This window comes from Rhineura floridana, chromosome 8, assembly GCF_030035675.1.
Source record: "Rhineura floridana isolate rRhiFlo1 chromosome 8, rRhiFlo1.hap2, whole genome shotgun sequence".
NCBI classification, from domain to species: domain Eukaryota; kingdom Metazoa; phylum Chordata; class Lepidosauria; order Squamata; family Rhineuridae; genus Rhineura; species Rhineura floridana.
In genome coordinates, this window is record NC_084487.1 from 107,685,547 (window position 1) to 107,713,153 (window position 27,607).

The window sequence follows — 27,607 nt, forward strand, 5'->3', positions numbered from 1 at the left end:
GAACTGGCACTAGCAAGAAGAAAAAATCAGGACACATCAGACCCGATCAAAGCATAGAGAGGGTTCTTTTCCCTTTGATTTTCTGGTTTTGCCTTTTTTTCTCTCATGACCCTTTTATAATTATTTCAGCTAAATCCCCCGTGACACTCACAGGCACATTCAAATTAGCTTACTCCATTATGTTTGTTGTTGCCAGAGCTATGACGAACTTTTGACTTGAACAACATAATTATGTATGGCCTTCTTTCTGCCTTTGTTAACTTGTGGATTTGATACAATACATTAAATAAAATTGTCTGGAGAAGAACCATGTGGAATTGGCATTTATCTTAATGTAAATTACTTGCTATTAGGGACTTTGATAAAATAAAGTGAAAGATCAAATTACCCAATGGATGAATTAAGTGGAATGTTCTCCATACCCAAATGACTCAATTAACACAGTTATTTATTGCTTCTGTATTACATCCTTTCAGAGCTGGTGTTCATACAGTTTGACAAAACAGAGCTCACTTAACTTGGACAAATGCCTGACTTGTGTGGGCAGCAAATCAGGTTTTAGAGATTTCCTCCATCTAAAGCACCAAAAAGATGTATGTCGTACACCCTCCCATCAAGAAAGAACAATGAACTTTGTATTGAGAAGGAGAAAATTCTCATTAATCTTTGTAACTAAATTGCACCTGAATAATGTGAACATTAGCGACCATTAGCTATCATAACATGCTTACAGAGTAAACAGCAAGTGACAGAGGCACTCTGTAGGATTAGGGAAAAAATCAATGGCTACTAGCCGTGATGGCTGTGCTGTGCCACCCTAGTCAGAGGCAGCATGCTTCTGAAAACCAGTTGCCGGAAGCCTCAGGAGGGGAGAGTGTTCTTGCACTCGGGTCCTGCTTGCGGGCTTCCCCCAGGCACCTGGTTGGCCACTGTGAGAACAGGATGCTGGACTAGATAGGCCACTGGCCTGATCCAGCAGGCTCTTCTTATGTTCTTATGACCAGTAAAATGTATTCATTTATTTATTATCAATGTAGCACCATCAGTGCATCACATTTTACACAGTACAAGAGGAAGAGCTTACAATCTCAAATTTGACACAGTGAAAACAACAGGAGAAATATAAGGAAGAGAAGGTGGGGGTGACAAACAGGGAGGAAATATGTGCTTTCTTGCAGGGTTTGTTACAGGCTGAGTTACAACAGGGCATGGGAAGTAGGGGGTTGTGCCTTTGGGCTTCACAAAAGATGGGTTTGGGGGCAATGTTTGAAAGAACTATAGGAGGCAGCTCCACGTAGGTGTTTTGGGAGGCAGTTTAAATATACAAGGTAGCAAGGAAGAAAGCGCAGGGTCTTTTGAGGGAGCTGGAGACCTTGAGATGGGGAAAGATGGTAGAGCTGGAGGAGTGAAGTTATAAGAGTGGAGATATGGGGAGGGCAATGCCATGGAGAGCTCTGATGGTAAGGAATTGTAAGGTACAGGAAGCCCGTGTAAAGAGAAGTGTCACATGACCAGAGTGATGAAAGAGATGAACCATTTTAGCATGGATAGGCATGAGGGTACCAGGGTGAAACAATAGAAGATCAGAGATGAAAAGACTGCCATAGTCTAGCTGAGACGTGACAAGGGCATGGGCCAGTGTTTTTGCTTAGGTGATAGAGAGGAAGGGCCATCCTTTCGCAATGTTTTAATGAGAAGCAAAAAGATTAAGTGGTTATGCATTTCACCCCATTGGTGCAATGTCATGAGCAGAAAAACTGCACGATTTTTTGCCCATCAGTCACCTCTTACTGACTGCTTGTGATGAGCATATGTCAGGGAAAGAGCTGATAATATTAGTTGCGGGCTTTTTCTTATTATTGAAGCCACTACAAGATATTCCCAGGAGTTACTAGCAATTTTTTTTCAGTTTGAAAAACGTCTTGTAAGAACATAACCAGTCATTAAAGCACAGTTAAGAACTATTGACTAGTCCTGGTCAGCAATTTACTTAATATAGCAATGTGCAAGACATTTCACAATCTTTGTTAAATTCACTCTCACAAGAATTATATGAAGTAGTCAATTATAATTCAGCTGGAAATTGAGCCAAGATTTAGGTAATGTGCTTAGTACCTCACACTGAATCCAGGGCTGAGAGGGAATTGCTCAGCTCCAAGTCCAAAACTCTAGCCAGTGGACTACTCTAAATTATGAAAAAGCAGCACTAAAACAGAAAAAGATAAGTCTTGAATTATAGTTTTAGCTCACAGAATACTCCTTTTAATACCTTCTGGAATAAAAATTGTTTCCATTCGTCAGTGATATCTGAAGGGTCCACCACTACATGCTGAGATTTATTTCTAAAGGAAAATGGTTAATGTTGTCATGGTAATTCACTTATTCCTATACTATACAATGTGCATTCACTGTGCAATTGGGTCTCTGGCATGACTTGAATGAAAATAGCAAGATTATGATTCCATCACATTAGAAAGCTCATAAAATTATGGGCCATTTAATCTAATCTTACACTCTCTCCCTCCCACTGTCTGACGCCAAACTGCCATGGCTTACAGTAAATCATTATCTCAATCTGGTCAACAAAGAAATAACTCAAGAGGGGATCTACTCCAGTTTTCTTCCCAGAAGCAAGTATCATATCCAGTGCTTCTTTCCTCAGTTATCTATTATTATTCTATCACTCCCTCTAACACTGAACTTGATTGGGGTGTGCTAATTGTTTTGTAGGCAAAATGGCACCAGATGAACAAGAGAGAGTTATCTACTACATGCAGACTCCAAGGTTTGCAGAACTACATAACATAACAGAGACAAAAGGGAACAACTCCACAAGATAAGGGAAGAAAACTCTGCATGTATACACTCATTGGAGAAAGGAGGGGAGGAACGGCACTTGGAACGCAGAAATGAAGGGTGTTGATCAGCAAGCCACACAGTCACAGCATGAGATGCATTCCAAAATGGTGCAAGAAAAAAACCATTGGGCTATCTAGATCTTGAAGACAGCGTAAACAGGAGGAAGAGGGAAGGCCCAGGATGATCACAGGGTGGGGGCAAAGAAGAACAGAAAACTTGAGCCCAGTAGCACACAGGATTCAGCACAAAGTTTGTTGTGGTTCCCAAAGGATAGCTAGGAGCTTACTTGCTCGGAGAGTCACATGTTTTGCTGTTATACTTGTAAATATCCCTTCTGAAAACAGGTGCTTCGTTCCAAATGTTGTTTCAGGAGGCTTAAAATGATACATTGCTATTTTTAACTTCTCATCGGGAAGACTGACTGACTCAGGAGCCCAGGAGGGGTGGAAGGCTGAAAATTGCCTTCCTGACTGGCTCTTGAACTTAACAGTATAAAGAAGACGTGCCGATGTCTCCAACATCAGGAGAAAGTATAACCATTATGGAACAGTGAGCCAGCATGGAAAATAAATACATGGGGGGGGGAAATCTTGGTTTATTTTTGGGAGGCAGAATATAACTAATTTAGTTGGAGCATTTCATGGATGACTGAAAGGCGGAGGAGTATGGCTTGCTGAACATTAAAAGTCCACATGGCTCAAAGGCTTTGTTCCATTTAATTTTCTCCTAAGGATATAAACCTGTTTTCTTCCTGCATTCGCTCCAGGCATTACACCTTCTGCTTTGCTAATCTGGGCAGCTAGGAAGCTTTTTAAACTTTAATAGTTGTAGAACTTTTGTGGGACTGTTGACTCTTGGATAAATAATTACAGTGTGCATGAAATTGACATTTGCTCACGGCTGGATCCTTTCTGAGCTTCCTGCAGTTGCATCTTTGTACAGAACACTAATGAGCTTTTATTGCTGTGCATTGCAATTTTGTTTGGAATGTCAAAGCCTGCACTGAAGCCCCTTCAAATTAGCAAATGCACATTCTCCTCTAAGACCATTTCATACTTTTCTTATATTTTGAAGCCAGGTACTCTGATCCTTGTGTGTGTGTGTGTGTGTTTGAGATATTGATATATTGAATATATATATATTGATTTTCTCAAAAGCCCTACAGCCTCCCATATATTGAAGATTTTATCTCTTTGGAGCTGACTTGGACTTTTACAAAACTGCAATTTGCAATAATGAATAAATAATTTATTCCCTTTGTGAGCACTACATGGCATTCTCATAGGAATCCAGTGCTGTTATTATTTTTATTTATTATGTTTATTTATGTACCCCCCCTCAGTCCTCTGGAACAGATTTGGGGGGTGGGGCATGTGAGGAGAGAAGAGGAAGTGAAAGTCCCATTGTGCAGGTGAAACTCCTTGTGCTAACGGCATGGCTTTGTAACAGCATACTACCCCAAATACCTGAAGGATCACCTCTTCTTACACCAGCCTGCCTGTGTTTTAAAACCTTCATTTTCACAAGATTCCTTTTTCTCAGAGGTGCATCTGGCAATGCTGCTATATACTGTTCAGTGCCAGGTAAAGATGCACCTTTTTGCCCAGGCCTTTGTTGGGGGTTGACTTAATGTGTGGACAGATGTGAAATTATGGATGTCCACTTGCTATATTGATTAGATTGTATATTTGTATTTGAGGTTTTAATTGTGATTTGTGATTTTATTGTTCTTTAAAGTTTTTATGTGGTATCCACCCTGGAATCATGAATGATGAAGGGCAGTCCTGAAACTGAAATAATAAAATGAATAAATATTTATGTCTACCCAAGAGCAAATTGCCATGACCCTATGTTTCTATGAATCTCTATGAGGTACCTAGGTAGGTATGGTAAGGAAACCAAATGCTAGGCTAGATGAACAATTGGTCTGACCATCATGGCAATTAGAGAGCCAGTATGGTGGAATGGTTAGAGTGTTGGACTAGGAGTTGCGAATAAAATAAATAATTATTATATTTTACCTACCTCTCTTACAATTGCATATTTTATATAGATCTTTATACTGAATAAAGAAGTCATCTCACACAAACCAACATTCAGGCCCAAGCAGAGTTCAGCTGATGATTTAGCAGTAATAAAGCACATTCCCAATAGGCACTTGCCTAGAATGGTGCCTCTTTAGATTAACACCCACCCACATCAAACAACAGATTTCTAAATCACCAAAATCAAATGAAAACAAATCAAATCACCTCATTCTTTGCAAAAATGAACATGCTCAATAAGAAGAATGGTTGTGTTGGGAGCTATACAAATTACATGTTACAATTTGTATTGCTTTCAAGAGAAGCAGCAGCTTAAAAACAATGGCATTTTTAATCATTGCAATCGCTTTTCTCTGTCCAGAAAGCCCTCTCACAGTAAATGGGGCCTCTGTTTGCCACCAGAATCTATATATCACAAATGAACTCTGCAACAGTAGATTGGAAATTAGCAAAGTTTTTGATTAGATTTGGTTATTTATTTCTCATTTTCCCAGCTGCAGTCTTTAACAACGCATTGCACACTAGTCAATATAGCAGAGAAATTGCTTGGCTGGGAAAAGATTTTCTGACTTGTATTACAAATGGCACACACACACACAAAGTCATTAAAGGGAAAAATATATAGTTGGCCACTCAAGAATAATCTCATAGGATCAAAGTAATGCTTCATCTAATTCACTATCCTTTTACTCCTATGTAATTGTGCCACTATCCACAGAGCCTTTAAGGAAGATACTAAACTACCACCAAGGGGCAGTTTCACAAATAAAATAGATATTTCTTGACAAGTGAGATGACACAGAACTCTGTTATTGCCTGGTATATACGGCTGGTTTCTGGCACGAATACAAATGTCTAAGAAACTGCATTTGGATGTAGTGTTTAGATAGCATTCCAAACCCGGTGGTTAAGAGGGAGCAGTAGTTCAATGTACGGTTGCCAGGTTCAGGGCCTGAGACTGATCCTGTATCTTTAGGAGAAGAGAAAGTCAGCCAAGTGCAGGTGTTCTTGCAACCCTGTAATGGGAAAAACCACAAGGTGGAATTCTCCCTTCCCCCTCCACAATTTTTAAAGATACAGAAGACCTCTTGGAGGCCGGGCCTGGTAACCAAGAGGTCTTCTGTATCTTTCAAAGTTGGGCAGGGGGAAGGGAGAATTCCACCTTGTGGTTTTTCCCATTACAGGGTTGCAAGAACACCTGCACTTGGCTGACTTTCTCATCTCCTAAAGATACAGGATCAGTCTCAGGCCCTGAACCTGGCAACCTTAGTTCAATAGCACTGGGCTTGCCACTACAACTTACCCCCATGAAGTATCTCGGGGACAATTTTGTAATGTAGGGATGGAGAACCTTTTTCAGCCCAAGGGCCACATTCCTTCATGAGAAACCTTTTTTGGGCCACATACCAGTTGTGAGCATGGCCAGAGGCAAAAATAGGCAAAGCAATGAATGTGACTCTTACCTTTCTACAATTCCAACCATGCAAAATTCTGACCTTTCTATACCCAGTTTTCTTTATCCAAATGAGCAAGAGGCATTATCATAGTACACAGACACATTCCAGCTAGTCAAAAACCTGAGCAGGACTGGTGAGGGTTGGGGGCCTAGAAAGAAGGTAGGCAAGGCCAGCTCCAGGTTTCTAGGGGCTCTTGATTTCCCCTTGATTTCCTCCTCAAACCACACTCTTCCTCTCTCTTGGCTCCACCCCTTTAAAGTAAAACCAATCTTGACTTTGTTGTTCACCGCCCAGAGAGCTATTGCTAGTCGGGCGGTATATAAGTTTAATAAATAATAATAATAATAATAATAATAATTGACTGATATGGCAAGCCCCTATTGCCACAGAAAAGCAATGCAACATTTTGAGCTTTTTAAATCATGACTGCCATTTCTTCATCACTGAATGAATACACCACTTCCACACTTATTTATTTATTATTTGATTGCTATCCCGCCCTTCTTCCCAGCAGGAGCCCATGGCGGCAAACAGAAGCACTAAAAACACTTTAAAACATCATAAAAACAGACCTTAAAATACATTAAAACAAAACAACATTAAAAACATTTTTTTTAAAAAGCTTTAAAAACATATTTTTTAAAAGAGTTAAAAACATTATTTAAAAAAACATATTAACAAGCAATTCTAACAAAGACACAGACTGGGATAGGTCTCAACTTGAAAGGCTTGTTGAAAGAGGAAAGTCTTCAAAAGGTGCCGAAAAGATAGCAGATAGCCTAATATTCAAAGGGAGGGAATTCCACAAGGTAGGTGCTGCCACACTAAAGGCTCGTTTCCTATATTGTACAGAAAGGACCTCCTGATAAGATGGTATCTGCAGGAGGACCTCACCTGCAGAGTGCAGTGATCGACTGGGTATATAAGGAGTAAGACGGTCTTTCAAGTATCCTGGTCCCGAGCTGTATAGGGCTTTGTACACCAAAACTAGAACCTTGAACTTGGCCCGGTATCAAATGGGCAGCCAGTGCAATTCTTTCAGCAGCGGGGTGACATGTTGGCCGTAACCTGGCCCAGTGAGCAGTCTCGCTGCAGCATTTTGCACCAGCTGCAGCTTCCGGACCAACCTCAAGGGCAGCTCCACATAGAGCACATTACAGTAATCCAGCCTGGAGGTTACCAGTGCGTGGACAACAGTGGTCAGGCTATCCTAGTCCAGAAACGGCCGCAGCTGTCAGCCAAAGCTGGTAAAAAGCACTCTTAGCCACTGAGGTCACCTGGGCCTTTAGTGAAAAAGATGGATTCAGGAGCACCCCCAGGCTACGGACCTGCTCTTTCAGAGGGAGTACGACCCCATCCAAAGCAGGCAACTGACCAATTATCCAAACTCGGGAACCACCAACCCACAGCGCCTCCATCTTGTTAGGATTCAGACTCAGTTTATTGGCCCTCATCCAGCCCACCACCAAGTCCAGGCAGTGGTCCAGGGCTTGCACGGCCTCTCCCGATTCAGATGTTACAGAGAAATAGAGCTGGGTATCATCAGCATACTGCTGACACCTCACCCCAAATCTCCTGATGACCGCTCCCAAGGGCTTCATATAGATGTTAAACAGCATGGGGGACAAGATGGTACCCTGTGGCACCCCACAGCACAACTGCCAGGGGGCCGAAAGACAGTCACCCAATGCTATTCTCTGAGAGTGACCCTGGAGATAGGATCGGAACCACTGTAAAACAGTGCCTCCAATACCCATCTCACCAAGTCGACCCAGAAGGATACCGTGGTCAATGGTATCAAAAGCTGATGAGAGATCAAGTAAGAATAACAGGGTTGTACTCCCCCTGTCCTTCTCCCAATAAAGGTCATCCATCAGGGCGACCAAGGCCGATTCAGTCCCATAACCAGGCCTGAACCCAGACTGGGATGGGTCAAGATAATCTGTCTCATCCAAGAGTATTTGCAATTGCTGCGCCACAACCCTCTCAATCACCTTCCCTAAAAAGCGGGTACAGTAGGGCGCCACTCATACAGCAGGTTAGGCTCCAAACCCCTGCTGAAAAGCAAAAACCACCAAAAAGTGGATCACCTGTAGTGTGGAGGTCTGGAACCTAACCCGCTGATCGCGCGGGAGGAGGAGAAGATCTGCTGAAGCGTACTCCAGCTGATCTTCCCCTCTTCCAGTGAGGTCAGCTGGAGCACGGGGAGCTCCAGCCCCCACTCCAGCTGATCTCCCTGCTGGTGCTGTATTAGTGGAACGCCATAAAGTGGGGCGCCGAGAAGCGGGGCCCTGCTGTATTTGCAACCGGTTGGTAGTTGTCACAAACCAATGGGTCCAGGGTGGGCTTTTTCAGGAGTGGTCAGATCACCGCCTCTTTCAAGGTGGCTGGAACCACTCCCTCCCACAATGATGCGTTGACCACACCCTGGATCCACTCAGTCAGGCCCCCTCGGCAAGCTTTAATAAGCCAAGAAAGGCAAGGGTTGAGAGGACATGTTGCTGGCCGCATCATCGCAAGCACCTTGTCCACGTCATCAGGCTGCATCAACTAAAACTGTTCCCAAGAAGTTGCAGCAGACGTTGCACTGGACACCTCATTGGGGACTACAGTAGATGTGGAGGGGGCATCAAGACTTCTACGGAGGCGAGCAACTTTACCCTCCAAGTGCCTTGCAAACAATTCACAGTGGGCCTCCGAAGGGTCTAAGACTCCATTTCCTGGAGTTGATGTCAACAGACCCCTGACAATATGGAAAAGCTCCACCAAACGGCTACTTGAGGATGCGATGGAGGCAGAGAAGTGGGCCTTCTTCGCTGCCCTCACCGTCACACAGTAGGCACGGTTATGATGTTTTTTACTCGTGCCTGATCAGCCTCACAGCACATCTTTCGCCACTTGCACTCTAGCCATCGTCCAGCCTGTTTCATTGCCCTTAGCTCATTGGTGTACCAAGGTGCAAGCCGGGCTCCACAATGCCGGAGAGGGCGCTCGGGGGGCAGTCGTGTCACTTCTAAAATTAAACCATGGGTCCCTCTGCTATAATCTCATTTCACACTTCCCTTTTTACAGATAAAAACATAACAGTTTTGTACAGGCAAAGTACATAAATAAATAATATTTGATATTATAGCAACATCCATACATTGGGTCAGCCATCAGAGTTGGGCCTGGGCCAGTGAGGGGCTTCTCTGAGCTCCTGGGCCCTTGTCCAGTGCCCTACCCGGCTCACTGCTGGAGCTGGGCCTGAAGGTAGGTGGCCTACGGAGTGTCCTGAGGACGAGATAGAGAGGACTGGAGAACTGCTTTTGGCCTCCTAGCCTGACGTTTCACACCCCTGCTGTGACTGGAGATTATATTAACTGTTCACTAAAACACAGAGGTTGCGGGGTGATTCATAATAATGTAGTAAGGAATTCTCCTGCAGATATCAGGATGATAAAACTGCTGGTAATTTTTGTGGATTATAATAATCATTCCTGCTACAATGCCTTCTTCTGAGAGGTTAATTCTGCCATTTTTGGAAGACTCAGGGGTCTATAGAGCAGCCTTTCCCAACCAGTGTGCCTCCAGATGTTGTTGGACCACAACTCCCATCAGCCTCAGCCAGCATTGCCAATAGTCAGGAAAAATGGGAATTGTGGTCCAACAACATCTAGAGGCACACTGGTTGGGAAAGGCTGCTATAGAGTTTCACCTGGTCCTGTAAGACTCAGACGTCCTAACATGGTTCATCGTTCTTAGGAAGAAGGATACAAGCTACATATATCAGTTTTTCTGTCTGTTTGCCCAGCTTCCTCCTCTGCTATCCCAGGCTAACAACTCAGTGGCAACCAGTCTTTTGACTGTGCTTCCAAACCAGCAGCTCTGGCAGAACAAATTGCCTCAATATACAGTTTATAAAGCTGTGTGATTAAGGCTGGGTTCACACAGTTTCCATTTTTTATTGTATTTGTTTATTTAAAAGCATTTGTAAACCGCTTAATATTTTTAGAAAATTGTTAAGCAGCAAACAACATAAAAACATGCTCCCAGTGCCTTTGCATGCTCTCATCCCATGCTCCCAGTGCCATTACAGTGCACAACTGTAAGCAATGACAGAACAATCTTTGGAGAAAGATTCGTAGATCCTCTCTGAAGTTACCAGAAGAACCATCCATGAAGGCTGCACAGCTGGTGTTGATCCTGATTACCCTATGGACTACTGGGTGACCAGTGTGGGTTGAGGCACTCTGCTCTGCACTTACGTGTTGTGAGATTCAGTTGCAGTGAAGCTGTGCACCTAATCTCTATTTGTGACCTTAGCCTGATGCTGACAAGCTTTGGAGAAATATATTCATGTTTAGAGTACTTCACTGACATCCATTCTTACTATCTAACCACCACATTCCTAGGAGGTCATTTTTTGATGTCCACCCAATTTAGCATTGCAGCCCTGCCTACTTTACTAATTTGACAGAGCCCTGACCTATCAACCCTTTCAAGTACTATCTGATGCTCATACATTTGGGCCACTGCAACCACTCTCTGTGTAGGAGCTGACATACTGAGTATAATGGAAACAATAATCAGGAGTATGCATTTGCCCTAGGCTACCTTGTCCTCTTCTGATATGCTGGCTCATTTTTTCTTGCAAATCTGACATTTAAAAACTGCCCATCAAGAGATTTAATTTAAATATACAATATTTAAATATAGAATATAGCTATATACAGAGCCCAGATATAGAAGACGTACCACAGTGCCTATTATCTATAAAAGCCTTGTTAATTTTTTCTATCCATCTAACTATGAACTTATAGGAAGGATTATAGTACAGAAGAGGCAGGGAAGTAACTTAACCCTGGATATTGATGCCTACATCAGCTCTGCCATGTTGAACCTTTTAAAAAAAGTTTCAGACGTCTGGACAGACCTATGTACCAATGGCATTTGATGCAAAGGAAGTGCCCTGAGTTAGGAAGGGAGGGAGGTGTATTAGGCCTTTTTGGCAAAGGTAATCTAAACATAAAAGGCTACCTGACAGAGATGAAAGGCGCTCTCTCTACCAAAAAGGTCTTGGGAATGAGGTAAAGCTGAACAATGACAGAACTTCTTCAGGGCCCTACAAATTATACAGCAGGTATAGAAGCATTTCGTGTTACTCTCTAGACAGAGTATATAATCTATTCAAACATCCAGTGCAGCTGGAAAAATTGCCAGTTGGCCTCATTGGCTGCTTATTGATTGCTGTTAGCAATATTTTATATTCAAAGATACACAATTGGTCTCTTTCTTTATCGGAATGCTATGGCCTTGCCCTACTGCAGCTGGTTGCTCTCTCTCTCTCTCTCTCTCTCTCTATATGTCAGTTTTCTGGAATATCAGTCCGTGCCTTTTCCTTGTACAAACCCTTTTACAAGCTTTTTAACACATTTATCCAGAATGCTGCTCTAAGGAAGGTCCTAGTGATGGAGCCTCCCCTTTGAAACTCTTATCTGGAAAATACAGAGCATGATCCTATCTAAACATTGCTCTCAATTGTTTTCTAGGTCCTGCCAGACATTCCTTTTGCAGAAAAAAAATTGCCTTGGCTCAGAATTTTTTTTTTAATCTTGCTCTTGAAATTTCATTTCCCTCCTGATCCTTTTTAGATCTCAAGATACTTATTATGTAGGTAAAACACATATCTGAATGGCATTTCACTAAAATGCACAGTGGCACATGATTTACAGAACATAGTTATTCCCTGAGCCTTATTTATTTATTTATTATATTTCTATACCGCCCCATAGCCGAATTCCAGTGAACAGTGTAAATGGAATGGGGGTAAATGAGCCAGGGACTAGAATAGGTTTCCCCAACCTTGGGCCCTGCAGGTGTTTAGAACTACAGCTCCTATCATCCCATGCTGGACATCTGGACCACAGCAGCAGAGGCTGCTCCATTCAGGTGAATATACAGCATTTCCCCACCAATCTCAGTCTGCCCTCAGCCCGTGGAGGCTGGTCAATTAGGGCAAGAGGGACGCTAGCTCACCAACCTCAGTCTGCCTTCTTGCATTCAGTCCAGGAGATGGCCCTGACTGTCAGCTTCCTCCTCCTCCTCAGTCTGTTTTGACCCTTCTTGAACTCAGCAAGAAGTGGGATGGGGACAAAATAAGAATGAGTTGGCTCCGCTTGTCATTGGCTCTGATTCTGCCTATCATGGGCTCTGGCTCTGCCCACTGTTGTCCTCATTGCCTTCTGCCCTACCAGTCCCAATGGGCACTAGCTGCCACTGCCCTCAGCCAGCCCTGCCTCCTTACTTACAACCAGAGTAAGGGGTAGCACTGCCTATCAGCTTCATTTTCCTTAGGTCTCAGTGTTGCCCCTTGTAGAATTCAGCAGGCAGGAGGATGGGGGCAAAACTGGAATTAGTTGGTTCTGCCTGTCATTGCCTCTGACTCTGTCTGTCATTGGTTCTGGGTGGCTCTACCTACTGCTGGCCCCCTGGCCTTCCACCCTACCAGTCCCAGTTGGCACCAGACACCACTGGACCAGAGTATTAATCCAAGACTTCTAACGTCTGGGCTAAAGCTCTTACTCATCCCCAGCTCCCCATCTGAAAAAGGGAATTACAGTGACGACCCTCTTGGATGTTATGAACTCAAACAAGATCTTTAGAAAGGCACTATATGATGCTAATTTAACATTAAGCGATTGAGGCACATCCCTTTCTATGCCCAGACTTGGCTTTCCTATAAGCCTACTACATTAACATAACTCTTTCTGTGCAGCAGGGAGTTTGCTAGTGTAAATATGCACATGGGGCAGTCAGGCATGCCTGCGTCCTCCTGAAAACAATGAGAAAGGCAACACAATCCTAAACTTGTATACAGAAAAGAAAATCCCACTTGGCCCAATGGGATTTACTCCGCAGTAAGCATGTGTTAATTGCATGCTGATGGCTGCACTCCAAGAGTTTAAGTCCCACTGATTTTGGGGGTGGGGTGGGGTAACCAACAATCAAACAGGAGGATTAAATGCCAGTCAGAGAACTACGGTGAGGGATTAGCCACGCTGCTAGTTCATGCTGGGGAAGCACTTGTCCAGATGGCATCTAGAACGTTCCTTTGTCCCTTTCCTCAACTAGTGCAACTTGTAGTGTAAACAGCAAGGTCCAATTTGAACAGAAGCACTAGCTGAAGCCAAGCAGCCTTGATTTCCCCCCCAAAAAAATGAAACAAGAAGGGTGCCCAAGGGCAGCCTTTGTTGAGTTCAGGTGGGCTGGGAGACCCTGAAATCCACACTGAATGGCTATATACTTCATGTGGCAAAGTTACCCCCTCTTTCTTCATGCATTCTAAGTAACCTCACTGTGCTTTCATTCATGGCATCCTCTTTTGGAAAAAGCTACTAACCAAGCATTACATTAAAAATTAATTCTCCATTGAAAGGGAAAACAAGTAGATTGTGAAGGAACATACATAAAAGCCTCTGACAAAAAGTATGATTTTTCAGATTTTTTTTTTCCCGGCAGTGTTAAACTGCCTAAGACCTTGCTTTACTGCTGAAAAACATATTAGCCAAGAGTGCCCTCTGGCTTCGTCTATTCTACAGCTCAATCTCTTTTCATAAAACTGGCAATGTCATTAAATCCACATTTTAAAAACCTCAGTCACACACACACACACACACACGCTGTGCAGCTGCAATATAAACACTTGCACTGTCTCTTCATACACAATACTTTTCATGGTTTATACACACACACACACACATGTATGAAAATGTCATGTATGAAGCAGTTTTTTGGGTGTTCTGTGACATATGAAGAAAGAATAATTTTCTAGCAAAACTGCTGGATCTATGCCCATTGGTCTGGAAGATCCTTTGAAATATCTGCTGGACAGATAGCCACAGCTCCCACTACAGGGCCGTAGGTCAGTGGTCAGACAACCATGAAACCATGCACACCACCTTGAGTTTTTTGAAGGAAAGATAGAGTATAAATGTACTAAAAACATAAATCCGCCCAGAAACATCTGAAGTAGCTCTTAATAGTCTTGAAAAATTGTACCTTAATGTATGCAGTTTTCTAGGAAAGCAAGAATCAAAGACAGGAAATGCAAGGATACAGAGATTGTTTTAGAAATGCATACTTGATCAGCACAACAGGAAACTGATGCCAGATGAAAGCAGCATTCAATAAAGTTTCTCAGAAGCTGAGGAAGGAGCTAATATGAAGGGTGTCTGCATATTGAGAGTGAAGGGAGCTAGCTGCGAGATTTGATGAGCTGTGCAGGATTCTGGAGGTAGGGAAGAATTTCCAGAGTTACACCCATGTTTGAGGTACACAGGCCTTCAGCTTCTGGAAGATGTTTGGCCTTTGACTCCAATTGTATAAACATATTGGCGCAGAGTGGTAAGCGGCTGAAGCTCTGCTCATGGCCGGAGTTCGATTCTAATGAAAGGAGGAAGTCAAATCTCCAGTAAAAAGGGTCGAGGTCCACTCAGCCTTCCATCCATCCGTGGTCGGTAAAATGAGTACCCGGCATATGCTGGGGGGTAAAGAAAGGCCAGGGACGGAACTGGCAATCCCACCCCATATATATGGTCTGCCTAGTAAACATTGCAAGACGTCACCCTAAGAGTCGGAAACGACTCGCACTACAAGTGCGGGGACACCTTTACCTTTATTAACAATAGATATTCTTGGGTGGCATTCCCAAATGACCTTGCTAGGCAGGAGATCCCATTGAACTCAACAGGATATACTTCTGAACATACATGCTTAGGATAACACTGTTGGCATTTATAGAGTGTTTTCCCACTGAGTGTTCCGTTCGTATGCCGTATTGCAGTTCTTATCAAAAAGCTGTGTCAAATAGTTCATTGTTATTGTGTCTGCATCATGGAAGAAGCTGAAAGTCAGCAGACTAGCTTTACCCCTGCTCCCCCCACCCCCAAGTCCATGGCAGATCCCAGATTTGAAGGAGTTGTTGTCACCCAGTGAAGTTCATTGGTAGTGGATTGGATCCAGACTTTCCATAGGCAGAGTTCTGCATATGGGATACTCTACTAGGAAGAAGTGATTTCCTTCAGTTCTTCCTTTCTCCTAAGAAGATGGTTTGGAGGATTGGGGAACTTCCAAAACAGCAGGAGGCTTCAAGGGGAATCTGTGAAAATCACCTCCTTTCTTCCAATGAAAACTTCTACTGGATCAGAGTCTGAAAATGCATAACTGGACGTGACCCAGTAGAGTTAGTTCAGAAAAGTACTTCAGTCAATTCAGAAAAGTACTTACAGACTGCACTGCCACAACATGTGGAGATGGCCACAGGATTAGTTGGCTTTGAAAGAGGATTAGACAAATTAAAGTCAGATAGCTCTGAGGTTATCATACTTTGGACACATCATGAGAAGTCATTCACTAGAAAAGACAATAATGCTGAGGAAAACAGAAGGGAGTAGAAAAAGAGGAAGGCCAAACAAGAGATGGATTGATTCCATAAAGGAAGCCACAGATCTGAATTTACAAGATCTGAACAGGATAGTTCAAAACAGATGCTCTTGGGGGGTCACTGATTCATAGGGTTGCCATAAGTCATAATCGACTTGAAGGCACCTAACAACAACAAGCTCTATCAATGGCTCAGTTAGGTCATGGATCCCCCATATTCAGAGGCAGCGTTCCCCAGCCTGGTATCCTCTGGTTGTCTTGTACTACAAATCCCATCAGGCTCAGCCAGTATGGCCAATGGTCAGGGTTGATGAGAACTGTAGTCTAAGAACATCTGGACAGCATCAGGTTGGGAAATATTCTAAGAGTAAGATGATTTTGTTTAGCCAGCCCATTACAGAATAGTCTAGTTTAACGCATAAGAGAAAATTTTGCACTAGTAGCTATTAAACGTCGGCAAGAGAAATGATAACACAGCAGTTTAACACAGTGTACAGCTTATTCAAATTAAAGACCATTGTCTAAATGGGCAAGCTCTTTTACAAATTCTAATTTCAGGATAAAACTCTGGGCACCAGAGCTAATTAACTTTACAGTGGACTTAATTAAGATGAGAGTATTGATTCTGGAACAGGTTTTATCTTCTCACACTGCACAAGAATACCACAGGATACCTACCACTAGGGATGGGGGAGAAAGTTGGTTCAATTCACATTTTAATGCAAACCTAAACCTCTTTTCAAAACAATTTTCAATACACAGAAAGGCATCTATCCTTCAAACTCCACACTTTTCCTAATTTTGCAATGCTATTCGCCAACCAAAGAAATGAGTACAAAAGCATGTATTTTAGGGGAAAGAATGCATAAAAATCCAGACCTTAGTGAAAATAATATAAAATGCATTCTACTAGGTATACAAACGTGCATATTAGCAGAAATGCACATGAAAATGCTGATGAATTTTCACAAGAACTTTTTTTTTAAAATCGCAAACGGATGTGCAAATGTGGTAAACTGAATTTAAGATTGGAAAAAGAGAAACTCAGGGAAACTGAAATAAACAAATTCACACAACCCTGCCTACCACATGTTCTGAAATGACTGGTGCATTCCTGTTGAAACAAATCTGGATTTATGGATCTTTATGCTTTTGTCATTTATTTATTAATTAGGACCCAAATGAGCAAAAGTTAGTTGCGATTAAAATCAATGGCACCAGAGCTAGCTGTGACTACTGCTGCAATCCTATGCCTCTTACTTCAAAAGTCCTGCTATATAAAGATGGATTTACATCTGACTAAACATGCTTCAGAACACACTGCTTTCAATCCACTGCTTTCAATATTATGTTTATGACTAGATTGTGCCCATGGGGGGAGGACCAGAGATCTCCATGTCTCTTCATGGTAACTTTTTTTCTCAATCCACTAGAATAGTTATTATTTATTTCTATCTTTTATACCTCACCTTCCTATAACCAAAGGTACCCCAGAAGGATACATTTGGCAAGCATTTACCACCCAGCATTCTTGTAGCCAGTTTACAAGCACTTCAAAGTTCCAGCTTTTAAATCAGCAGATTGTCAGAGTTTGCAAAGGCTCCACAGAGCTGTGCAGTTGCCACCAATCAGCTGACTGTGTTTTTGCCTGTGTGGTTTGATTTCATACTGTGCAGGCAAAGGAAAACACTTAGGGCACAATCCAATGTGCATTTATGCTGCACTGATAGGAGTTGAATGCAGCGGATCTCCAGCTGAGCCAGCTGGGTCTGGGATCAACTAGCTACGCCAGCTTAAGTCCATCAGCTCCTGCAGGTTCTAATCCAGGCAAAAGACGCACCGAGAAAAAAGTTGGTCTAAGAAAATAATTGCAATAGAAGTCAATGGAGAGGCTTACTCCCCAGTAGGAGTATTTGAGAAAGCAGGCTTTTGCTTTCTGATCCCTGCACGCAGCTTCTGGCTAAGCTGGCATTTAGCTGACCCAGAGGCTCCCAGTTGGATGTGGCGGAACTTTATGCTGGCTTTTCCCAAGTTGGATTGCTCTGCCTACCTGACATCATTGTCAAAGTGACATGTGGGGATTGGGAGACTTAGGCATCCGACCCAGAGGATGGAAATAGTTCCCCACCCCTGGTGAACACAGAGCATAAGAAGACCATCCCATCCATATGAAAGCAGGAAGCAACTCTGCACAAGTTGGAGTTTCCCTTTCTTTCCAGCCCTCCATGCAGAGATGCCAACCCCATTTAAAGTTTTTGCAGGCAACAGGAGCACTGAGGGACATCAGATCTCTCATAAGAAATCAGTGTATGAGGGTGACTACATAATATAACACTATTTTTCCAGTGCTTTGTCACTTTCTCTCTGAATTTGCTTATGTCTGGAAAACCAATGGCATACACAATAGCCCATGTGTGCCTGTAGCAGCTGTTGGCAGAAGATCATTGTGTGAACCACAACAAACGTAATATTCTGAGTTGGTTTTATGGGGAACATTTGCAGATACCATAAAGAGGCCTGGTTTTTAAAATATGAATCTGCAAACTTTTTTTACAATTGGTTTCTCAAAAGATGTCAGAGTCAGAAACCAAAAAACTAGCAGAAAATCTTAGCAATATCATTTCACTGTCTCGGGCCCACTATTATATATGATTATATTTCCTACACAAATTATATTTCATGTGGGAATAAATGCCAGACTACATCTGGATAATGACATATGATGATCTCCTCACACTTTTTTTCATTGCATGGACACACTCTGGATGTGTAATCATTACATGTGAAGATCAGATCACAGGCTATACATAACCTTTTCCTCCACAGACCTGCTGTCCACATACAGGCTATTAATGTTTGAAGTAACTTGTATCTGCATGGGGTGAAGAGTATCAGCTAGTCAGCCATCTGACAAGCAGTTATGGAAAAAGCAAGTGTTCACTCTGTGGTCCATTTTTCTTCATTTGCATGTACCCTTGGCATTTTTATCCATAAAACTTTACTTTCAATGAAGACAAGGAATAATTTGGTTTGTGCTATTTCTGTGAAAAATAGAACTTATGCTCAGGATAGAAAAGAGTTTTTTTCCCCTTTCATGCTGTACCAAGCGGCAACACATGAGAAATGGTATTCATCTCAGTTGCATCTCTTCTTTTTTCAGCAACCAAACTTAATATATCTGGTACTCACAGCACAGTTCCCGTGGCTTTTCTTATTATTTTAAACCGAAGTGATGAATCATTGACAAATTCAAAGTCATAGCTAGTGTCAGCAGCAGCAAGAGGAGGGGATTCAATCTTGAGAGGAACTTCAAATCGTTGGTTGTTAGGATCATAGATCTATTTCCAAATAAGAACAGGTAAAAAAATAAACATTGAGTTATCAGTAGATGTTGCTGTGCATAAATAACATAACTGACATGCTTGCTTGCTTTCTTCTTCACGCACCTTAAACCTGACTCTATCTTTTGTCTGAAACTCCACATCCAATGTAATTTGAGAAATGTCATTCCCATAAAGTGAGGCTGCTCCATGCCTTGAAAGACTCAACCTGAAAAATATATACAGTCATTTATCTTTACACCATATTGTCTGTTTGTATGAGCAGTCAGCAAGGAAGAATGAAAAATATTCAGTTCTCTGCACATTTAGGAAACATATATATCAAATGTTTCTGTTCAATGATCAATTCATGAATCTCAAAATATCCTCTTTTGAAAGAATATTATCCACCACTTTATGTCATTTGTGCAAAGTGCTTTACAGTACAATTTACAATCAACACATGGAGAATCAAGGCAGTGAATCCATGAATGGGTTGGGATTTCAATCCATATCTGCCCATACAGGATCAAAATTCTGTACGTAAGGCCTTATAAATTCAATAAAATGCCACAAGGCTACGCAGGCCCACAAACTAAGTAAGTATCTGGGAAATGCTTGCTCATTATTATTCTGTGTCCCATCTAGTGAACCCTTTATTCGTGCAAAATAATGGCACTGTGATTCAGTTTGTGAAAATTAAATCAAATCTTATGCCATCTAGTTCCCTTCTAGTGAATACTTTATTCATTCAGAATAGTTGCACTGTGGTTCTGCGTGCGAAAATTAAATCAAATCTTATGCCATGGGCAAATCTACATTGCGCATTATTAAAATAAAGCATCAGGTAACCAATAATGGCTTCTACTGAGGGATCGACTCTTCTGACACTCAGGAATGGATCCTAAAACACCCTTCTGTTCATGGACGTTCTGCCACACACAGCAAAGCCTTTAATCCAGTGGCGGCTCCTGATTATAAAAGCAGAGAGGAGTTATTTGCCATTTCTCCCTCTCCTTTTCAGCCTCCCCTGCTGCTCCAGTCTCCCAATGCCCCAGAGCAGATGAGGGGGACACAGGAGAAAAGGGGAACTGGTAGACTTTGCCTACCCATTTCCCATTTGCAGGTGCCAGTAGCATCCTTTCCTTGAGCAGAACTATGCTCATGGGATCTTAGAATCCAATGTTCATTTTGTAACTGAACTCCGTCTAGTGACTTCAGTGGACACATGGAGTTTCACATGAGCAGAGACGGATTTGTTTTGTTCAGTATCAGGGAGTGTTCCTGTCATGTCATGCAATATGGGGGGAGGGGTGGACCCTGACATGGAAGCGTATAGGCTGTCTTTGATTATGCAGAGCTCTGAGTGTACATTGCAATCTTTAGGTCGCAGGCTTGAAGCCCACTCTCTGGCAATAAAATAAAATAAAAATAATTACAAAAAAGATCAGCAACTACACTGTCATCTATTATTGCTCTTTGCAGAATTTCTGAATAATCTCTGTTGATTACAGTTTACAATTTAGGAGCAGGGGGTTTGTATGGAGATGACCCGTATTAAGGTTAAATGTATTTAGCTATCTTTTATCTGTGCAACATGTGTGTTATGCTATATGCACAATGTTTGCATTTTAAGATGCTTTTCTGTTGCTCTTTATGTTGTTTGCAGTATAAAACATTCCTGATCCATTTGCAAATGGTCTCCTTCAGAATCAAACAAGCCTTTACATTTGAGAAAAATCAGAGTCATTACAGAGGTGTCATCAGAGATTTGGTTAGTACATTGCAGTGTACAAAACATTTCGCTTCTACTTGGTGAGTCAGCTCCATAAGGTGGTGCTTGGGGAACATTGCTTGGCACCCTGGACTCTCCAGCATGGGGTTCCACAGGGGTCAGTTCTGTCCCCCATGCTGTTCAACAACTACATGAAACCATTGGGTATAGTCATCCAGAGCTTTGGAGTGCGTTGCCATCAGTATGCTGATGACACGCAGCTCTATTTCTCCTTTTCATCTTCTTCAGATGAGGCTGTCCATGTGCTGAACCGGTGCCTGGCTGTGACAATGGACTGGATGAGGGCTAATAAACTGAGGTTCAATCCAGACAAGACTGAGATGCTGCTAGTGGGTGGTTCTTCTGACCAGATGGTGGATGTCCAACCTGTCCTGGATGGGGTTGCACTCCCCGTGAAAGAGAAGGTTCGTAGCTTGGGAGTTCTAGAACCATCTCTGTCACTTGAGGCTCAGGTAGCCTCAGTGGCATGGAGTGCCTTCTAGCAACTACGGTTGGTGGCCCAGCTACATCCCTATCTGGACAGGGATAACCTGGCTTCAGTTGTCCATGCTCTGGTAACCTCCAAGTTAGATTACTGCAATGCGCTCTACATGGGGCTGCCTTTGAAGACGGTTCGGAAACTGCAGCTTGTGCAAAATGCTGTGGCCAGATTGGTAACAGGGACCAGACGGTTCGAACATATAAAACCAATTCTGGCCCACTTGCATTGGCTGCCTGTATGTTTCTGAGCACAATTCAAGGTGCTGGTTTTAACCTATAAAGCCTTACATGGCTTGGGACCAGAATACCTGATGGAACGCCTCTCCCGACACGAACCCACCCATACACTATGTTCAACATCCAAGGTCCTCATCCGGGTGCCTACTCTGAGGGAAGCTGGGAGTCTGGCAACAAGGGAGAGGGCCTTCTCAGTGGTGGCCCCCAAATTATGGAATGATCTCTCTAACCAGGTGCGCCTGGTGCCAACACTGTTATATTTTTGGCACCAGGTCAAGACTTTCCTCTTCTCCCAGACATTTTAGTATGTGTTTTTAAATTGCTTTTTTAAAATGTGTTTTTAAATTTGTATGTTTGTTTTTAATGTTTTAATTGTAAACCACCCAGAGAGCTTCGGCTATTGGGCGGTATACAAATGCAATAAATAAATAAATAAATAATAAAATTCAATACACAAACAATTGAGGTACTTTAGTCATGAAGTTCACTGGGTGACCTTGGGCCAGTCACTGCCTCTCAGCCTCATGAAAACCCTATTCATAGGGTCGCCATAAGTCGGAATCGACTTGAAGGCAGTACATTTACATTTAGTTTACCTCCAGCCCTTAGCTGTCTTTTCTGGATTTCCAGTCAGAGCGTAGCCGAAAAGACCCTCTTTGCTTGCAGCACAAGCCTGAACTAAAACTAAGACAAGAGAAACAAAAACGAATTAATACAAAATGCTCACAAGTCCTCAAACTGTTTTCCCCAATTATTATACAGAATGGAAACCACCTCAAGTGTTGTTTCACTTTGAATAAATTCTTCCTTGGTAGCTTCCAGAACATGAGACTAGTTCATCCTAGACTAGCATAGTGAAATACATACATACAGCTATAGATATAACAAGATTTATGTACCGCTTAATCAACACAAACGTCTACAAGGTTTACTTACTGCAGTGTTGAGGTAATGCTATTCCTCACCTTAAATCTGGGAAATTAAAAAAATCCTAAGACACCTCTAAGCACACCCTCTTAGTTTTGCCCCATAACATCCAGAATAACAAAATTCAACTTGATTAACATACCAGGACTATGATTCTTTGCTCTGCCTTGTAGCAGCACTAAACATAGGCGTCCGCAGCTGCCCTCTTAAACAGAGTGAAATCATAACACATTAGGTTGCTAAAGCCAAATTGAAATGGGCCTAGATAATCTGTTTCTTCCAAGAGAGCCTGCAGGTGAACTGCCACACATCTTGAGTACTTTGCTCAACAACGGGATATTTGCAACTGGACAATGGTTATGAACAATTCTCTGGATCCAAGGCAGTCTTTCACAGGAGTGGTTGCACTTCTCTCAAAAGGCAAAAAATTGCCTCCTGGACCAACCTGGCCAATTCCCTGTGGTTGATGTACCACCCTTGATGGATAAGGGGCAAGGAAATAGGATGTCAGCCAAAGCCCTAAGCACCTTGTCAAAATGATCAGGTAATCCCATGGTGCTCTGGACACATCCACAGCCTCAACTGCAGCACCCAGATTGGAACAGATATGAGTAATTTTATTCTCAGTCTTATTTCAGCAGGCTTCCAAGGGCTCTTGCATTTTTTTCTCAATGGATCTAATTGAAAGAAACCCCATACCACCCAGATCAGACCACACCACTACTGCATCCAAATAATTTGTATGAACCTATTTGTAGGAAATTATTTATTTGGATGCAATAGTGGCAGAGTAATTCTTTTCTGCTGGAATCACCACCACAGATTAGGCTCCCTAACTCACTGGACGCCGTTCACCACTTGCCAATCTTTCACAAGTCATCTCCTATGTATTTTATTTAAAACATTTCTAAACCACCATTCATCCAAGTGTATTCCATAGCAACATACAATAAATATGAATAAAATAAATTATGTCAGATACAGTACCATAAAAACTAGAATCAAACAACAAAAGGCAGCTAAACTCCAGAACTCTAAAGCAGACTGAAGCAGCACAACAAAGCCCTTAAAATGCCTGGACAAATAAAAACATCTTAACCTAGCACTGAAAAGATCAGAGTGCTGCATCAGCCCGCATCTGCACTATACTTTTAAAACACGGTTATACCACTTTAAACGGCCATGGCTCCCCGCACAGAATCTAGGAACTATAGTTTGTGAAGGGTGCTGAGAGTTGTTAGGAGGTCCCTATTCCCCTCACACATCTACAATCCCCAAAGTTCTCTGTGAAGAGGGACTGACTGTTAAACCATTCTAGGAATTGTAGCTCTGTGAGGGGAACATGGGTCTCCTAACAATTCTCAGCATCCTTAACAAACTACAGTTCCCAGGATATGGGGGCAGGGGGAACCATGACTGTTTAAAGTGTTGTGTGTGTTTTAAATGTATAGTGTAGGTCTCCAAATGTATAGGTCTCCAAAGTCAGAGTGCTACCACAGAAAAGGGCTTCTCCTTTGTATATTATTATTATTATTATTATTATTATTAGTCACCGTTTACATATAAATGCCTCCAAGCAACTCACAACATAAAACAAGACATTAAAATCAAATATACTCAAGATGGTGTAGCAAAGTTTGGGAAATAGCCCTCACAAAAAAACCTCACCGACAAATTATGGCTAGCTGAGAGAGAGAGCGTGCGAGCGTGCGAGAGAGAGCTCATTGATGGGATATTATAGCCTCTACCTACAAGACTGATAACAAACAATAGACTTCTACTAAAAGCCTTCAAAAACCTACAGATTGTATAAAACTAAATCTCATATCTAGAATTCATTTTGTATTTACCTTTGAACTGTACCTGTATGAAACAAATTATTTATCTATCACGCTGTCTGTATAATTTTGTTTTCACTTATTTATTTATGTATTTATTTATTATTTAATTTGTATCCTGCCCTTCCTCCCAGCAGGAGCAGGAGGCACTAAAAACACTTTAAAACATCACAAAAACAGATCTTAAAATACATTAAAACAAAACAGCGTTAAAGACATTTTAAAAAAATAACTTTAAAAAAGGGTTAAAAACATTATTAAAAAACATATTAAGCAATCCTAACACTGCTGTTAAGGGGTGACATGTTGGCCATAACCTGGCCCAGTGAGCAGTCTTGCTGCAGCATTTTGCACCAGCTGCAGCTTCCGGACCAACCTCAAGGGCAGCCCCACATAGAGCGCATTACAGTAATCCAGCCTGGAGTTTACCAGTGCGTGGACAACAGTGGTCAGGCTATGCTAGTCCAGAAATGGCCACAGCTGTCTTATCAGCCAAAGCTGGTAAAAAGCACTCCTAGCCACTGAGGTCACCTGGGCCTGCTCTTTCAGAGGGAGTACGACCCCGTCCAAAGCAGGCAACTGACCAATTATCCAAACTCGGGAACCACCAACCCACAGCACCTCCATCTTGTTAGGATTCAGACTCAGTTTATTGGCCCTCATCCAGCCCACCACTGAGTCCAGGCAGCAGTCCAGGGCTTGCACGGCCTCTCCCGATTCAGATGTTACGGAGAAATAGAGCTGGGTATCATCAGCGTACTGCTGACACCTCGCCCCAAAGCTCCTGATGACTGCTCCCAAGGGCTTCATATAGATGTTAAACAGCATGGGGGACAAGATGGTACCCTGCAGCACCCCACAGCACAGCTGCCAGGGGGCAGAAAGACAGTCACCCAATGCTATTCTCTGAGGGCGACCCTGGAGATAGGATCGGAACCACTGTAAAACAGTGCGTCCAATACCCATCTCACCAAGTTGGCCCAGAAGGATACCATGGTCAATGGTATCAAAAGCCGCTGAAAGATCAAGTAAGAATAATAGGGTCGCACTCCCCCTGTCCTTCTCCCGATAAAAGTCATCCATCAGGGCGACCAAGGCCGATTCAGTCCTGAACCCAGACTGGGATGGGTCAAGGTAATCTGTCTCATCCAAGAGTACTTGCAATTGCTGCGCCACCACCCTCTCAATCACCTCAACCCTCTCAATCACTTACCAGGGACTTCAGCTGTCTGGACAAACAGCAGCCCAAAGGAGCTAGTAGCAAGTACCAGATGCCAGATACTCACTCCCAGGGCAGGTCTTCTTCAGTCCCCTAGTGCTGCAGCTGTTATCTTGGTTTGTAACTTCATGCTTATTTGTACTGATCACTGAAAATAATATTTTAAAAAACCAAATGCGCAGTTAATGAACTGCAGAGGGTACTAGAAAATGAGGCTCCTAGCCTGCTTCAGTGCCCTGACTGGAGGGAGTGGATGCTTGTGAGTGATCCTTCCATCTGCTTGTTCCATTTCTCTATTCCATTGTGGAACCGGGGCTTTGACAGGAGGAAAAGCTATGACAATTGGAAATGCCCCGAGGGTATTTAGGAATCTATCAGACTCCATAAGACCCCAGATGCAGAGCATCCTGTTACATCTTACGGTTATTGTCAGTCTAAACATCACCAGAAAGTGATTTAACCATGACAACGGGGTCAACGAACTCACCCACCCCACTCCTGCACCACTAACGCCCTGTTAGGTTGAAAAGATCAGGTTTAATGACTGGCCTGTTGTATGTGTCAGACTAATTACATGCTGAGACAGCCTTATAACTGTCATGGCAGCCATTAAGTTCCAAGAGAGCACCACCAATGTAGCTTTGCCACAGATGTTGAGATCCCCCAGAACAATAATCTTGAGAGCCTCCAACTCCAAGCCCAAAGCCCAGCTCTGTCAACCCAGATAGGGAAATTGTTGGGCAGTGAGCAGTTCACCAGCAGAATCTCCAATCTGTTCCTAAGGCCCAACACCAAGTACAGACATTCAAGAACCAAGTCTGATTGAGCAAGTCCTGGAAAAGGAGGTGAAATCCCTATAGACACTCCCCTTCTCTGACTCTCAAGCCGATGATTGTGGTGCACTGATTACCCAAGTGGACAAGGCAAGAGAGATCTATATTCTTCCCCCCAGTTTATCCATCTTGGTCAGAGAAATACATGTCAGACTGAAAGCTTCATGCCCTGTCATGTTGTGGATGTTAGATGCTATGCACCGACCCAGCATTAAAAAGCAGCACCACAAGGCCCAAGGGTAAATAGACAGGGCAACCCAAGTTGCCTTGGATGAGGAGAGGAGCTATCTCACCACCTTTCCCCTCCCCCAGGCCATCCAACCTCCAACACCAATTGTCCCTTGGTCTATCACAACTGTAATATGGGCACAACACCCCTCTATCTACCTGGACGCGACAATGGACTGGATGAGAACTAACAAACTGAGACTCAATCCTGATAAGACTGAGATGCTGTTGGTGGATGGTTTTTCCAATCAGATGGTGCATACATATCCTGTCCTGGATGGGGTTACACTACCCCTAAAGAAACAGGTTCGTAGTCTGGGAGTCGTTCTAGACTCTTCCCTGTCACTTGAGGCTCATGTAGCCTCTGTGGCACGGAATGCGTTCTACCAACTTCGATTGGTAGCCCAGCTACGTCCCTACCTGAGTAAGGAGGATCTTACATCAGTAGTACATGCTCTGGTAACCTCACGTTTGGATTACTGTAATGCGCTCTACGTAGGGCTACCTCTGAAGACGGTTCGGAAGCTACAGCTAGTGCAAAATGCGGCGGCCAGACTGCTAACAAGAACGAAGCGGTCTGACCATATAACACCTGTTTTGGCCCGCTTGCACAGGCTTCCAATACGCTTCCGGGCCAAATTCAAAGTGTTGGTATTAACCTATAAAGCCTTATACGGCGCGGGACCTCAATATCTGTTGGAACGCCTCTCCCGCTATGAACCGGCTCGTACACTACGGTCTACTACGAAGGCTCTCCTCCGGGTCCTGACTCATAGGGAGGCCCGGAGGGCAGTGACAAGATCAAGGGCCTTCTCAGTTGTGGCCCCCAAACTATGGATTAGTCTCCCCGAGGAGGTTCGCCTGGCGCCGACACTATCATCCTTTCGGCGCCAGGTTAAAACCTTTCTCTACTCCAAGGCATTTTAATTTTTTGTTAATGATTGTA

At 43.0% G+C, this 27,607-nt stretch overlaps 1 protein-coding gene across 2 annotated transcripts in view; it reads right to left on the reverse strand.

Annotated features, from left to right (window-relative positions):
• The window catches only part of LOC133390871 (sucrase-isomaltase, intestinal-like), a 111,222-nt gene extending 92,202 nt beyond the window's left edge, over positions 1–19,020 (reverse strand). Inside the window, exon 1 of one of the 2 annotated variants that reach the window (XM_061640317.1) lies at positions 18,974–19,020. Coding sequence is in view for 1 of the 2 variants with exons in the window: in XM_061640316.1 (XP_061496300.1) it covers positions 12,384–12,403 (20 nt within the window). In the remaining variant the exon portion in view is untranslated. Of the gene's footprint in view, positions 1–12,383; positions 12,438–18,973 lie in introns of those variants that run through there. The other variant, XM_061640316.1, reaches the window with a different exon arrangement.
• Between the last annotated feature and the right edge of the window lie 8,587 nt (positions 19,021–27,607).